Source organism: Lonchura striata, chromosome 2, assembly GCF_046129695.1.
Source record: "Lonchura striata isolate bLonStr1 chromosome 2, bLonStr1.mat, whole genome shotgun sequence".
Lineage (NCBI taxonomy): Eukaryota > Metazoa > Chordata > Aves > Passeriformes > Estrildidae > Lonchura > Lonchura striata.
The window spans coordinates 86,367,221-86,382,990 of NC_134604.1; the positions used below are offsets into that span (position 1 = coordinate 86,367,221).

At 38.0% G+C, this 15,770-nt stretch overlaps 1 protein-coding gene across 1 annotated transcript in view; it reads right to left on the bottom strand.

Annotated features, from left to right (window-relative positions):
• Positions 1–15,770, bottom strand: part of MGAT4A (alpha-1,3-mannosyl-glycoprotein 4-beta-N-acetylglucosaminyltransferase A) — a 77,600-nt gene that overhangs the window by 16,625 nt on the left and 45,205 nt on the right. The window contains exons 8-12 of the mRNA XM_021546685.3: positions 15,735–15,770; positions 14,195–14,309; positions 6,220–6,350; positions 5,526–5,633; positions 4,935–5,128 (exon numbers count right to left, since the gene is read on the bottom strand). The exon at positions 15,735–15,770 is cut by the window's right edge and continues 40 nt beyond it. Coding sequence (XP_021402360.1) covers positions 4,935–5,128; positions 5,526–5,633; positions 6,220–6,350; positions 14,195–14,309; positions 15,735–15,770 — 584 coding nt within the window. The remainder of the gene's footprint in view (positions 1–4,934; positions 5,129–5,525; positions 5,634–6,219; positions 6,351–14,194; positions 14,310–15,734) is intronic.

A 15,770-nucleotide genomic window follows, 5' to 3' on the forward strand; every position in this document is an offset into this window, starting at 1 on the left:
ATACATCAAGTAAGTCACTGCTTTACTCATCTAAAACAAAAACGATTTTGCATGTCCCTAGGTTTTGAGTGGTTGTTACTGCAAAAGCAAATAATGAGGAAGTTTCATTTCCAGTTTTAGAAAGCTGTTAGGAAGTTTTTTTTTTTCCTGATGTAATGCATTTGATCTTGTATCTCTCTAGCCACAGGAGGATGTGCATCCTTGTAGGATGGATAATTTATTATATTTTGGATACAAACAAGACTGACTGCTATGATACTTTTTTGGTAAATTTTTTGTACTTTAAAAAAATTTATTTTATTTTTCACTGCTAGAGAACCTGTTTTAAAAGCTGCCTTTATTTTGCTTTACAAAATATGATGCACCCATCTGTCACTTTTTATGCAGGTATTTTTCAGCACTGTCACAATAATTTCAAAGCAGACAAAATAATGTATATGTTTAGTTACCAGGAATCCAGCAAGATACTATTCACACTCAATGCATTGATTTTCTAGCTTAAATAGTCAAATATATATTTTCTTGCATGGCTATCAATTCTGTGTTGTGAGAAGATGCCACAGGAAATATGAGTGAGTAATATCATGTGTTCCCTGTGATTCCAATGTCCAGAATACAGAAAATTAGATGAACAGCCTCAAATACTGCACATCCAGTATCTATGCCAATATCAGAGCACAAGCTGGTAAATGCAATCTACAAGGTGGTTTGTCAAGTTATAAAGATTCCACGTTAAAACTGAAATTCCAGTCAGCAAATTGTACCTTATAAAATCACTTCATTAATAGTCAATGTCACATGAGGATGACCACTCAGTAACTTGCTAAAAGGAGAGGCCAACCAGCTGTGAGGCAACTACAGAATGGAAAAAAACCCAATACTACAAGCAAAACCACATTACTCCTCCCCTAAAAAAAGTAAACAGCTAATCCTTTTGAAAATATTCCAAATAACACTACGAAGCAGTATAGCAGAAGAGTCTAGAGCACAAGTCCTATGGTTGGAGCCAGGTGAGGGTCAGTCTCTTCTCCCATGTCTCAGTCTAAAGGACAAGAGGAAATGGCCTTAAGTTGCATCAGAGGAGGTTCAGATTAGATACTAAAATATTTTCTTCACTGAATAATGGAATAATGTCCTAGGAGGTGATGGAGTCACCATTTCAAGAAGTTTACAAGAGGCAACTGTATGTGGCACTTAGGGATAGGGGTGCTGGGCTGATGGTTGGACTAGATGACCTTGAAGGTCTCTTCTAACCTTGATGATTCTGTGAAGCAGTTACATACAAGAAACAATAAGCCCCATATTTTAAAAATATAAAGTAAATTTATATATGTATAAATACATATAGTGAGGTTGGGGTGAGTTTTGGTTTTTGGTGGGTTTTGTTTCCCACAGTATAAAATACATACTTGTCTTTTCCTGCAGCTTTTTTATTTTAAAATAAAAGTCAGCATCTAAAATGCATTTATAGTGAAGCAAACCTGAACCCCTTTCTAAAAATATCCATTCTAAATTCCTGTTGCAGAACAGCCGTAAGTTATGCACTTTCAAGGCTTTTCTCAAAGTAATTAGTGCATATGTTCTTTGAAACAACATCTGATTTGTGTCAATCACACCTATAGGGAGGACTCTGTAACTTAGTCAAAAAAGAAATGGTTGTGATCATGATGGACACCAGCATCACCTAAGTGCTGCAATGGAATGTCTTGCTCAGATTTTGAGCCAGTGTTTTGACTGGCTCATAAAGAAATTCTTAAATATAACTGTCAGTTTTAATGATTAAATCTGTGCTTGGAACAGCAATGTACATATGAAAACAGCAAAGTGGATTTCATTAAATATGTAAAAATCTGAGGGAACAGAAATTCAATATTATTTATCTTTACAATGTAGGCTGTTTTGAGCATTTAGAGAACAGTCCATCCCTTTATTAAAAAAAAAAAACCAACCTAACCAACCACAACCAAACATATCTTCAACACTGTTAAGCAATTTGTTTTTAAGAAGAACTGCCTTCAATCTACTTTTCTTCTCAAGGATTTTCTACTGAAAGAAATGTATCTATTTTCTTACTGCAAAGGATGAGACCCTAGATTACTATTAAGGGACTTTATCATGTTTTGGTTGGAGAACTTTTCCTTGGAAAGAAGTTAGAAAGTTTCAGCACAAGAGCTGTGACTGAAGTAAGCCTTAGAATATTTCAATTTACATGTCCCTGTTCTCCAGGTGTGGTTTAGAACAAGCACCATCTATTTGACTGCTCAATATTCAGCAGGAATTTGCCAGCCAGGTCTTGCATAAAATAGGCACAAATGCTACTTTCTGCTCAGTGAAGTAAGCTCAGTTCTTACTTTAAGTTAAGAGATCCTTGACAGCGTTATCCCTGACAATATTCTCAGATCTCAAAAATTAAATATTTAAAGACTTAATGAAAGCTAATTAGTGAACTGCAGAAAATTCAATTTCAGTTCAGGGAAACATTTGGTGTGGAAAAGTAAACTACAGGAACAAGTCAGTGCTCTGTCACAGTGCAATAGATGTGCTGTTTATTCAGTCAGAGCTGTGGTCAGTATTTCCATTAAAAAAACTTCTTCATCACAAATTTATTATGGCAGTTACTAAGCAGTTACCTCAAACTGACTTGGCAGACATAATTTGCTTTAAATTCAAAGAGCAATTCTAATACTTAAAAGAAAAAAAAAAAAAAAAAAAGCCTGCTGCATCTTTTCACAGACACAAAATTGATACCAAACGTGTGTTTTCTATTCTGAATTCCACCATCAGATGTATTTCCCCACCAGGTAAGTCTATCCAATGCTTGGTCCATTTTCCTTTTTCTGTGTTTCAATGTGCCAGTCACAGTTTTATTTTTGATTGCTTCAGTAAGCATCCTTTAAATATCAGGAAACTCCCCTGCTCTACTAGACCTGCACTTGCCAAAAACTACAGCTGCTGCTCAAGTTACAGACAAATAGAAACAAGTCCCCAATAATTTAAAGTTACAACATCTGCAAATTTAATTAGTCACTGACTTCAGAAAGGTAAAATACTCTATTTTTGAGGATGCTGTGGCCATAGAAGCTAAAATGGCTTACAATGATAGCTGAATAGGTAGCATCATTCAAACTTGTAGACTTTCTTTGAGGAAGCAATAAAATGCAAGCTGTTTCCTGTCTTCTAAAACTAAAATGCATTTCTTCAATAAATTAAAAACAAAAAGGAAAAACCAAAAACAACCCCCAAATCAAATATCCAAACAAAAAAACAAACCAACCAACACAAAAATCCCCAAAAAAATCCTACAAATCAATAAACCTCCACAAAAAAACAAACACAAAAGCCCCCAGAAAAACAACAAAAAAAACTAAACAAACAACAACAACAAAAAAAAAAACCACAACAAAAAACACCATCCCCCCCAAAAAAACCCAAAACAAATCCCCACAAACAACAGAAATCCCAAACCAAACAAGACCCTGAAAAACCCCACTTCTTCCCCTGAGAAAAACAAAACATAACCCTCTACAGCTAAGACTATTCTTAACACACCAGGTGGACATAACTACCTTAGGCCTGGCTACAATTTTCCAGGGCACAACAATGAACATTTTTTTCTCACCTTTTACAAAGATAATTAGTACTTTCTCATTCCCCTAGTTCCCTTCAGCATTAAGGCAACAGGCATAAAAAATTTTATTTTTTCAAGTGTTGGCATAGAAAAAATATTTTGCCTTTAATCCAAGGAGGTATGGCAGTTATGCTCCTCCACACATGCACCTTGGAAAGCTAACCAGGGAAGTCTTTCAAAGCACAGCAATCAACTGAGAGAGTAATCTGACATCTCAAACAACCTTGAGTTCCATAGGTCAGACTAGTTTGGAACAACATAGTCACAAGGGAACTACTGATCTTCACTGTTGTTCTAAGTCAAGGTGAAGACTCATCCTTTGATTATGTACCAAGGTAGAGAAGTTGACTAATTGGATTTAGTTCAGGACAGCAAAAACTTCTCCCTTACAAGAAAAACATCCAGTCAAACTGATTCAAAGAATCTTTGTTCTACCAGGCTATAGGTATTGGTCTATAAAAAAAAACACATAAGGCATGTGAAGTAAGGAGAAAAGGAATCCACTAACATAGCAACACTTAACTGGACATTAAATAAACCATGTATTTTATAAATCTTGAATTACTGTGTTGGTGAGACAGTAGCCAGCAAAGCAGCAAATGAGTCTCAAGAAAACTAAAGGATGACTAATCTCTACAGCGCTAATTACCCTTGATTACCCTTAATTAATCTGACCAGTAGTTGATAAGAAGTCACCTGTAGTCCTCCATCAAATCTCAGCTATTTCTATTTTGAAAGCACACAACCCCTTTCTTTTTTGTTGCATTTTATATTTCTTAAACAGGTCAGCCTGGAATCTTAGCACAGTGACTTGTTTCAAGCCCTAAAGCTACATCTTAAAAATACTGCCCTTCAGAATCCCCAGCTTTCAGGTCTGTGCAAATTCTTAACAATTCACCTTATATGCTCCAGCAAGATTTCTCATCTGGACAACCAAGGGACCAAGGCCACAGGGCACAACACTGTACCACATGCCATGCTGCACAATTGCTCTGTAATTAGAAACAGACTAACCAAATACAAATAGGACTAAATTGGCTTCTTTTAAATTCTCTGCATCAGAGAAGCACTGGCTTTGCATTGCATTTTTCAAAAAGGCTCCAGATTAAATGAAAAAGAAAATTTAAAAGACAAAATTTACCATAGTAAGAGAATCAGAGGGAAGACAGGTATAACTATTTCAGCTGAACTCCAAATGTCCTATGCCATTTCACTCTAGGTTATAATGATAGCCCCAAATTCTACCTTAAAACATTCTTGGCACAAGCAACTTCATATATGAGACCAGTAGCAAGTAATTACTAACCTTTCTACATTGACTGGCTTGTCAAATTTAAAGAGAATATAATCTCCAGCAACTGGTGTGACAGCCCAGAAAAAATCTTCCCCTACGTAGGTTTTTTCTAGCGTATGCCCCTGGTAGACTTTTAAAGATGTCGAAACCTCTGCGGGTGGATTCACGTGGATTTTATGCAGTAATGGTTTCAGGAAGTCTTTATCCTAATTGAAAGACAGACAAACATCATGCTCGTCAGACAACCTCATTTATTATGTTCCTTTCCCAAGTGGATACACTTAAAACCAACATTGGCATAAAATGGAAAATTAATGCATTACTCATTTTGGGTGCATCAGATCTTGTACTGCTCAGTAATATGGACATGTCATTAAAGTAGAAAAACTAGAAAAAATATCCCCTAGCAAAAATCCACATAAATAAACTGGACTAGCACTTCTTCTGATTTATAGTAACCAGTCTGTAACAGATTTAATTCCAGCTGGAGCAATATGCATCATGCTTGAAAATGCAAGACAACAAGAAAAGGCCTATTTTCTCCACAATGTTTTTCACTTAATCAGCCTGCTCTGTAAAGGAAGGTAAATATTGTCTACTAACTGTGAGTTTCTGGATCTTCCCTGCTAGAGAAGAGTGGAGGCCAACATGCTGGAAAAGAGAAGGCCTGAAGCGTATCCGTAGGTTAGATTTCTGTCGATCACAATGTTTCTGAAATGGTGGGGGGAAAAGGTAAGGGTGGGATAAAAAACAAAAACAAAAAAACACATTAGTAAAAACCAACACAAGGTAAGAACCTATCCCTATTAATCCAGTTCTTCTTGTTTTCATTCCAGAAATCTACCAAGACTGCTGTGCAAATGTAATACTGTTCAAGGTCCTTGCACAGAACCTGTTTATTTAGCAATGGTGTCTCTTGAGAAATGAAGGACCAAAATATGAAGTTTATTACCCATTTGGAACTTTCTCCAAGACTGCTATTCAAGCAGTGACACCCTGCAGAGCTTCTACAGTGGTTAAATGTATAAGTTTATTTTAAGTCTGTTACACATAGAATCTTACTAGAGTTTTGCTTTTTATCCTTACTACGCCCATCTCCAAAATCTGAAGCAATAACAGCAATGATGCCCCTGAGAACTGTCCCCCTTTCTTTTTGAGATAAAAATCTTGGCAGGAAGAAAGACTCTTCCAGAGCATGCAGTAACCATAATGTACACTATGCTGGCTTTCAGCTCACAAAAATCAACTCATTCATCATAAAAACATTTTAGAAGCTTTATAATAAAAACAAACTTACAGCATCTTTCTCAGGGTTACACACTTTTACCCAGAGGATATGGTCCAGGAGCCAATCAATAGGTTTCTCCTTATAAAACATAAATATGAACTCTACAATAAGAGTGATATCTGGAGACTGGAACATTTTACCTGTGGGTGACATTAAGAATAACTGAAGTTACTTTAGATTAGAGATAACACTGTCTTTTGAAATCAATGAGATAGCAGATGATAATATTTGTGCCAAGACAAGAAATATTAGCACTGAACAACTTGAAATTTCAATGTTATGAGAAGTTCCATACCTTTCAACTAAATAAAATAGCTATTCAAACAAGAACTTTGTGCTATCAAAATATTCAGTGTATATTCAATGTACCAGAACACAATCTCCTTAGAAACTGTCAGTTTGAAATATTAAGAAAAAGAAGAGTTATGGATTGGCATCTGTTATTCCCCATGTCACGTGTAAGTTCAAGCACCTGAGACGAGGAGTATTGCAAGTGTTATCTGCCCAGTCACACAATTTCAGCTTCTGCAGGTACAGAAAGCAGAGGTGAAACACCTAGTACTAACTTCAGAGCCTTCAGGGCACAAAATCAAAGGGAAAGAAGGAAGCTACCAGAACATATCCAGAGACAATGCAACTCAAAAAGAGACATCCCACAGTGACCAGAGTATTTTTCTGTAGTGCATAGGCCATCAGCAGGACTTCTGGGTGGCACTGTGCAAAAGGATTCTTGGAAATCCTGCAGACTGTGAGACTTAAAGGAGGCCTTTGCAAAACAAGGAAACTTACTGTTGACGAAGAAAGTCTATATAACATCAATGGGAGCAATCACCTACGTGGTTGTGAAATAAACTCTGGCAGTAGAGGTGTCTGAAGAGAAAGTTGGCCAACACACGGGGCTATTGTGTCAATCTGAAGGCAGCACTTGAAAAAGGTGCCTTGTATGAAAACACTGCTACCAGGAGTAACACAGCTGGGAGTGGGGCAGTCCAAGGCTGAAGATTGACTGACAAGTGCTTGTACCAGGGACTGCACTAAAGCATTGGAACAGGCTGCTGAGGGGAATGCTTAAGGCACCACTCCTGGAGGTATTTAAAGACGTGTAGATGTGGCACTTGAGGACATGGTTTAGTGGTAGATTTGGCAGTGCTCAGTTAGTGGTTTGACTCAATGATCTTTGAGGTCTTTTCCAACCAAAATGATGCTATGACCACATGCCAGCTAAAATCCCAAAGGCAGTTCCAGATTTCAAGGCAGATTGAGAAAACATCACCAGGTTTGCAGATGAAGCCTGGAGTCTTGCTAGGTTACAACAGAGAAGGCAAGGAAGAAAGAATCATGTAACAATGAATCTCTCAGGAAGACTCTGGCTGAAGTGATTCAGTTCTGCAGATATTGCGGAGATGTGGGCAGCGCTGGACTAAGGGATGGGCTATTGGGGCATGTGTGCACCAGTGGATCAGAGTCCAGCAGAAGCTCTTTTCCAATGCAAGTCTTCTGTCTATCCACATTCTGGAGTCCAACACACAGCACTCAGGCACAGGAAATGTTTTGAGGATTTATTTCCACTTGTGAAGAGGCCTCCATAGGCTTTCTAAATAACAAGTTCCACAAATGGTACAGGTTCTAATATTTTCTCCTACTCTCAGGAAATCCAGCTGGAGTAGACATAGAAAGGAGATCACTAGAAGAGCCTTGCCCTTTTCAGAAAGCAGGTCTGATGCAATCTCTTTTCTTTATGACTTTGTATTGGAAATCGGATTCTTATCAAACAAAACCAATGCAAGAAAACTCAATGGAAACTCTGAGAGGAGTTTGTAGGTGTCTCAGTTAGACTACATCATCATGCTATGCAACAAATATGGAAGAAGCACCTGACTAAAGTACCAATTATTTCACCTGTTAGAATTATGCTATACTCATTATAGTAGACAATTTACACACTGGGGTGGAAAAGTAAATGTGATAAAACATTAACTGATTTGACATTGCTATATCAATGTTGTCCCTTACAGAAACTTTTCATCTAGCCCCTTGCAAAGCAAAATATTGTCATAACTTTTAAGTTGCTGCTGCAACGAGGTCCTCAAATAGGTATCTCCTCATGATAATACTCTATAAATAAAATTTAAAACTACCACTACACAAGGGACAACTCCTACTAAGTTAGGGACAATTTCAAGGTTTTATTCTTAAAAGACATAAGAAAGATGTTGTTTTTATTAGTACATTGTTAGTATTTACACACTATATTTTCACATTGTTTAACATTATTTGTGGAAGTAAATATTTAAAAATGGGTAGGAAACAATCATATGATTAGTTAAATGTTGTGTGAAATAGTCATGCAGAATAACAGCTTTCAGCTTGTCACACTTCCAACTAAACAGACCCCAATTTTCCTGGTGATTCATCTCTGCCTACTGCTTTCAATGGCATAGGGCAGGAGAGGAGAAAAATATGGTAAGCCCTAACAAAACACCAGATAAAAAATGGGACTAATCAGATGTTTCTGGGATTATTATGGGATTGAAACTATAATTTCTAGGTGACAGCTGCTGAGGCAGTCTGTCAATCACATCTGTTTCCATAGGATGTGCACCTTTCCATGCGATGTCAGAGAGATGCACAATACGATGAGAGTCAGAAGACAGAAATATCCCCACAATATTGCCCTAATTTCAATGCCTCTTCCAGGATCCATACAAACCCATTATGCTCTAGAATCTCTTTATTCTTCTACCCAAGGACAGAGCAGAAGAATCGCACTGACATTTTTTCCTTTGACTAGCTCATCTTCTGAAGAACATAAGGATTATCATTTTGTCCTCACTCCCAGACCAGAGAACATGTCATGAAGGTAGAGGATCCTACAAGACTGAAGGCAAGAGTAGGAATTTACTCTTGTCCCTAATTTAAGTTATCCTAATTTTACACAAAATAGAAGCAGGATATCAATGTATTATTTACCTCCATGTAGCAAACTTGTCTTGGCTCAGTGGCAGTTTCCTCTAACTGGCACTCTACCTTTCACCATGAGTCAATCACCCCAGACCTGGGCAATAATCTAATTGCCATGGTGATGTCACAGGACACAATAGGGAAAAACAAACAAGCTAGTAAAACCCAACCAACCAAGCAAGCCACTCTGACACATCAAACTGCAGAATAAATGAGGTAAGCCAGCTGTACCTGCACTGGCATCTTTAGACCCAAGCGGCCTCTCTGATTACACTCACAGCACCATGGAAGTATTCAACAGTGGAGACAAAGTCTTCTCATGTTAATTCCTAATGAACATTGGAGCAAAGGTGAACAGGAAGCACCCTGATCCCAAGACAAGCCCTTGTCTTCCTTCAGTAACCAAGGACAGACATCCCCAAAGCACTTTCTGAAATGCTGTCACCACCTTCCACACACAGCTTGGCACAGTCTGGCCCCAGCCCCTCGTCCCTCTGTATAAAATTGCCTCACTCATCTGTCATTTCTGTCTCAGGACACCACCTGCACAGCAGTTCTGCCATGGATCCATGTCCCCTTTTTTTCCATCAGAACAGTCTTTCTGCAGCCACTCAAAACCAGAGCTCTGCAGTGAAGTCTCTGGTTAAACAGATCTTCAAAGCTCTGGATTCCTAAGTGGCCAAAGGAAATGGAAACTAGCCCAGTACAACTCCTACTGCACACATCCAACACCCAGCCCCTCTGAACCCAAATCAACCAAGCCCTTGCCTAGTCTCTCCTAACCCAGAGCAACAGCGGCAGCCTGGCTTCCCTAGGGCACAGCCACAGCCCAAAAACAAGCAGCAGCATTTGCTGAGGTCCTTCTGTCCTGCAGCTCCCATGCAGCAGCATATGAGGAAAGTGCTGTGAGCCACAGAACCACTGAGACACCACCCAAATCCAACCTAGGGACTGCCCACTGGCCATGCCCAATATGCAGTCCAAAATCATCAAGCCAAAGAGACCTAAGCAAAATACTGCAGTGAACACACACTGCCTCTAACTGCAAACTCTGTGAAAGAATTGAAGCAATGGCTCATCTTGGACCATGTTCATGCACTTGGTACAGTACATGGGGACAGACATAAATCCAGGACACTCTGCTGACAAAATTTTAGAGCTTTTGGATTCTGGGTGCATACAGCCTACCATTGTGAAGAAACTTCAAAATCTGAAAGAATTAAGAGACAAAGGTAAAATTTTGCTCCATAAAACACTAGAGATACAGAACGTAGACTTTCTCCAAATTATCTGTCTATATTGATAAAATTGACAATCAGAACTGAAAAAAAAAACCCTGTGGGATCAGTAAATTTCTGATTTACTATGCCCTGACAAGACTTCTATTCATTTTTCAGTCCTTTTAGAGGCCATCCTTAGTGAATTATTCTTGGTGTCTCAGTATTTTGTTGGCAAATACAAGGCACACACAAAATTAAACACTTTGTTTTCTAGTTCTCCAAACTGCCAATACCTAAATAATTTTAATTCTTCCACATGAGCATCACCAATATTGAGTCTACACCAACAATAATTTTACACCTGCAAGCACATATTCTAGCTCTAGCTGATGTTTTCAATGCTTTCCCTGGTAATGATATGCAAATTGCTGGCATTAAAACCAGAATCTCTTTGAAGTTATTTAAAGCTCAAACGTTTGACTTGCTCTAGTCTTTCCCAAACTCCAACGATGTGCACAGCTTGAGCAAAACTGCAATAGAACAACTTAAAATAATCAGAACAGGCCTTAAACCATCAGGGCACAATAAGACTCAGAGGAACTGTATAAGACAACCAAAAGGCCATTTCAGACCACTCCATTAAATGTTTGTGACAGCTGGCATTATAGCTACAAGGATTGCAGTTCCTCTGGAAAACACTTCAGCTTGCAGGCAGTTGGAAGACAAATCACTACTCCTCATAAAAAGCTAGTAGAACTTTCCTACATTAAGTCACAGGTCTCACAGTGCAAACAAGAATCCAGAAGAGTAGAAGATACATTTCCTTCCACAGAGCTCCTTAAGGAAACAGCATGCATCTCACCCATTATTTATTAGATACTTGACAGCACTTAAGACTATGCTTTCAGGATTTAAAAAAACCAAAGGAAGCAACGTCTGTTCTGTGGCAGAGGTGACAGAATTCTATAATCCTGCTGTCAGCCTAAATAGCTACATTTGCCACTTCCTCATGTAGCACTTGAATAAATTAGATTTTCAGTTCAGAAATACACTATGACAAAAAATCACACATTTTTACCTCGCAAACTTGCAAGCTAAACAAGGTTTCCAACAGCTAACCATGAATCAGCTACACCTCTCTTTTTGAGACATTATTTCTAAATCAGTAGCATCTAGACAACAGTTGCCCAGAGGAGCTGTGGATGGTCCATCCCTGGAAGTGTTCAAAGCCAGGCTGGATGGAGCTCTGAGCAACCTGGTCTAGGGACAGATGTCCCTGCCCTTGGCAGGGGGGCTGGAACTACATGATCTTTAAGGTCCTTTCCAAACCAGGCCATTCTATGATTCTATGAATTCAGTGTTCTGCATTCTTTCTTGGACATCTACACATAAAACTGATCCCCAGTTACAAACTACTGTTGCTCTTCCCAAAGGCATCTGCATTACCAAACTGCCACAGTATCATTCTGCATCAAGATCCATAAAGGGACAGCAGAGATGAGAAAAATCTACATTACTTGCATAAAATTTCCAAGCAATATATGGTTATAGCACACCAATGTGTACCAGAGCCAAAAATTTTAGTTGCTCTTATGAATACTAATTTTTCTCTCGAAACTTAAGAACAGGCTAAGTAGCTATATTGGAAGAAGAAAAAAAAATCTAATTTAATTTTCTAGGTAGAAAAGCAATGTTAAGATCTGTTCCATAGATAAATGCATCTGAAATTTTACTGCTATCATCTAGTTAAAAGGAGGCAAACAAATATGATACAAGGAACAAAGAATAGGGGTACAAGCAGCAGGAGCTAACAACTAAATTTAACTACAGCTATTTTCTGACCTCACACTGCCCAGAAGTATACAGACAATATAAAAAACCAAGGTATTTTTAAACAGTTGTGCTTTTGATTAAGCCAAGTCAGTATTAAGAACTATCTACCTACCCCACCAGGTTTAAACACTGTGCCCTCTACAACAGCACAGAGAACAGAAAGGAGGGGGTGAAATACAAAAATACTAAGCAAGTTAAGTGACCTGAAATACAACTGCATGGGGTAGACAGCACAGGTCCTAAAGTGTAAGCTGGTTTTATGTACATTTGGTTTTATGCACATTTTGTGTCATTCTTAAAAAGTGGCAATTTGTAAGCAAGCACACTCTACTACTAAATCAGGCAAACGTAGACTAGCTGTAAATTCTATAGCCCAGAAACTTCATACAGAATGTACACTTCAAGTGCAATTAGGCTGGAGCTAAAACTCAAATTGTGGGCTGAGTCTGGGTTAGTGTTTAACTGTTCAACAGTAGAAGGAAAGTCTTATCAAATGCTATATTCAACTAGTCCCTGCTAACACAAAACAGAATGTAGGAAGGAGTTCCTCAGCCAAGGAGAGGTTTATTTAGGGCAAGATGTCAGTAATTTAAATTCTTATTTAATTCTTAAATTCTTATTCTAAGCAGCATAATTTCCCATTTCTCCCACCTCTAAGGCCACAGAGCCAATTTTATAATTATTTCAGCAACAGTGTTCCTCTGATGGTAGCCCAAAGCAGTTATGTGATGGCAAGGTATATAAGGAGACTTCACACTGCCCATTTCCTTTCCTCCTCCCTGCTGCACTGGTAGGTTAAACTGGCAGGCAAGTCTACAAAGTACCATTCTGTACCCTAACATAGCATGTAGGAGGGATAATTTCTGTTTTCCTTTCTACTCCAGGAACCTCTGAGACCTCCAAAGTCTGTTGCACACCTGATGCTGAGCTGGAAGCAGGACATGTATTTAAGTAAATGTATTCAAGTGCAAACATTCTCAGTTCTCAGTACAACCATTACAGGCCACTGAGCTAAAAATGAAGCCGTTCTCTGGCAAGTAGATCCAAAGGAAAGAGAACAAGAATTTCCAAGAGAATGACAGAACCTAGGGCTGCACTTTTATCTGTTATATGTAGGATTTTCTTTCTGTTCTGAACTCAACTTACAGCCTTCATATTGGAATTGTTTGTGTTGACCACAGGAATCTCCAGTGTCTACTTTTGATTTTTCCTTGCAGATCTCTAGCTTGCTGCTTTTAAAAAGATCATGACACATCAGTGCAGTAATGAAACAGCATTTTTATTTGTACAATCCCTTCCAAACTTCTCCATCATTGCTTTTCTGTTAGTCTAGTATCTCTCCATGAAAAGATGCCAGTGTAAGAGCAAAGAACCTTAATTTCCAGAGCACCCTGGCAGTCGACCCACAACCCAAGATGCTGCATTAACTCCTCTCACCACTGCTCATTGCAAATGACAGACTGTAACTGCATGTAGGAAAGAACAGATTGTCATAACTTCTCCTTCATGAAGTAGAAAGATGGAGATAAAACAGGTTTTGCAGCAAACTGATACCTGCTAATTCTTGAAAATTTTGGCACAAACACCAATGAAGATATTTTCAAGCTTTATCTTTATTTCAGTCAGTTATGTCTTAATTACATTTTGGTTTTAACGGGAGCTAAATTAAAAATAACTCATGCCTTGCAGCAGTTTGATTGTTAGTATTTTTATAAATTAACTTTTGGGTTAAAAAATTCCCTCTTTTCCAACAGTTTTAGTTTGCCTACATCATACAAAAGTATATGAAACAAATGAGGGGCAAAAGCAACAACCATGAGCTAAACCAGAGTTCCTGAAAAAGGCAATGAATTTCTACTTCTTGGTCTATTTTCATTACAAAGAAGACAGCTTTGAAGTCAGATCACTATTAATTCACAGTCTGAGTATGAATGTGTTCTTTCAAACTGCAAAACTGAACATTTTCTTACCAATGAAACCCAGCTGAGAAAATTCTAGAATCATCCAATCTTCAGAAGCAAGCTGAAGGGCAAAATTTTTTATTGTGCTGAAATAATTCTGCTTGACAACAATGTCATCTTCAAGCTAGAGGAAGGTAGAAGTGATATCAACATTAAAAAAAAGCACTAGCAAAGCAATGGAAAAAAGTACAGCTAGGAAATACTGACTTATAATATGTTGCTAACACATAGCCATGTATTTCTAATGTTAGAACTGATATAAAACATAGATGTCACAAGTTGGAATAACTATTGGATCAGTCTATTTGTGGAGAACTAATACAGAATTCTTGTGGAAAAATAATACAGAAACTAGTAAGAGTCCAGAAACATAGCTTCTTACTTTAGAACACTGTTTTTCCAGCTTCTTTCTTCAAAGGAAAAATATCCATGAAATAATGTTAGTCTAAGTGGCATCATCAGAACAAGTTTAATATCTGTATTATTTGTACGCAAATGTGACTGTTGACTCACAAATGTAAGAGCACTGAAAAAGTTCCTCCTCTGAGACAAGAGGCTAAGAGATACAGTATCTGCAGAGGTAGGATTCATTTCACCTGTCCAACAGAAGCACAGGTGCACAGTACATAATCACCTAGTCCAGGCTGCAAAACTGCCAACATGGGGTGCTACAATCCCTTTAATTCACAGTAATTCAGGCCATTACTGCATTAAGGATCCTGCTTCTCCTGTCCTTCTCACGGTGCAGTCATGCCCTCCCCCTTGTGCTGGAACTAATATTTGTGCAACTTTCCAGTATCAAACCAGACTGTCACATGCTATTGGCTCTGCAGCTTCCCAGAGAGCTGAGACTCCAACAGCTCTCAGAGAGGAGTCAGCATAGCTTTGTGAAAACTAGATGAGATGTGTGGGACTTTACACCCCAAGGACACAGGCACAAAATCTAAATAAAGATCATTAGTGCAGTTACTAAATGTGCAATACCTGTAGGTAAGACTTCTACTTCAAAGCAGAAACACATGATAGGAACAATTCTGTGCTAAAGTGAAGAACTACTTAACTCTGTTGTTAGAAGTGTCTTTAAAAAAAAACAAAAGAAAAATTCTACATTTATACACAACAATGGTATTAAAGTGACACTGCACTTTCAAAAGAAAATAAAAATAGATTTTACCTTCATTCCCACTAAAAACTATTCTGGCTTTTTTTTTTTTTTTTTTTTTTTTTTTTGCCTGAGCAACTCAACAAACAATTATTCATTTTGGGGACAAGAAAATAACAGTAGTTAAGCTGCTTGGATTCCTTCACTTTTTTTGCTAGGCCTCTTTAGAGAAGTGACACAGAATAAATTACTTTCTACTTCAGAGACAACTGAGACAGTATTCTCTTCAAATTACTTCCCCATATACCATAACCACCATATTTAATGCCCTCTTTAAATTATGAGAACAAGTTCTCTGTACTATGTAGGTCTTCCTGATGTATCCAACAACATAATTTCTGGAGACTCATTTGAAAATTTGTCTCAAAATAAAAAAGAAAATTTTACCTGAATATAATAAACCCCTTTTTTCTGGGCATACAT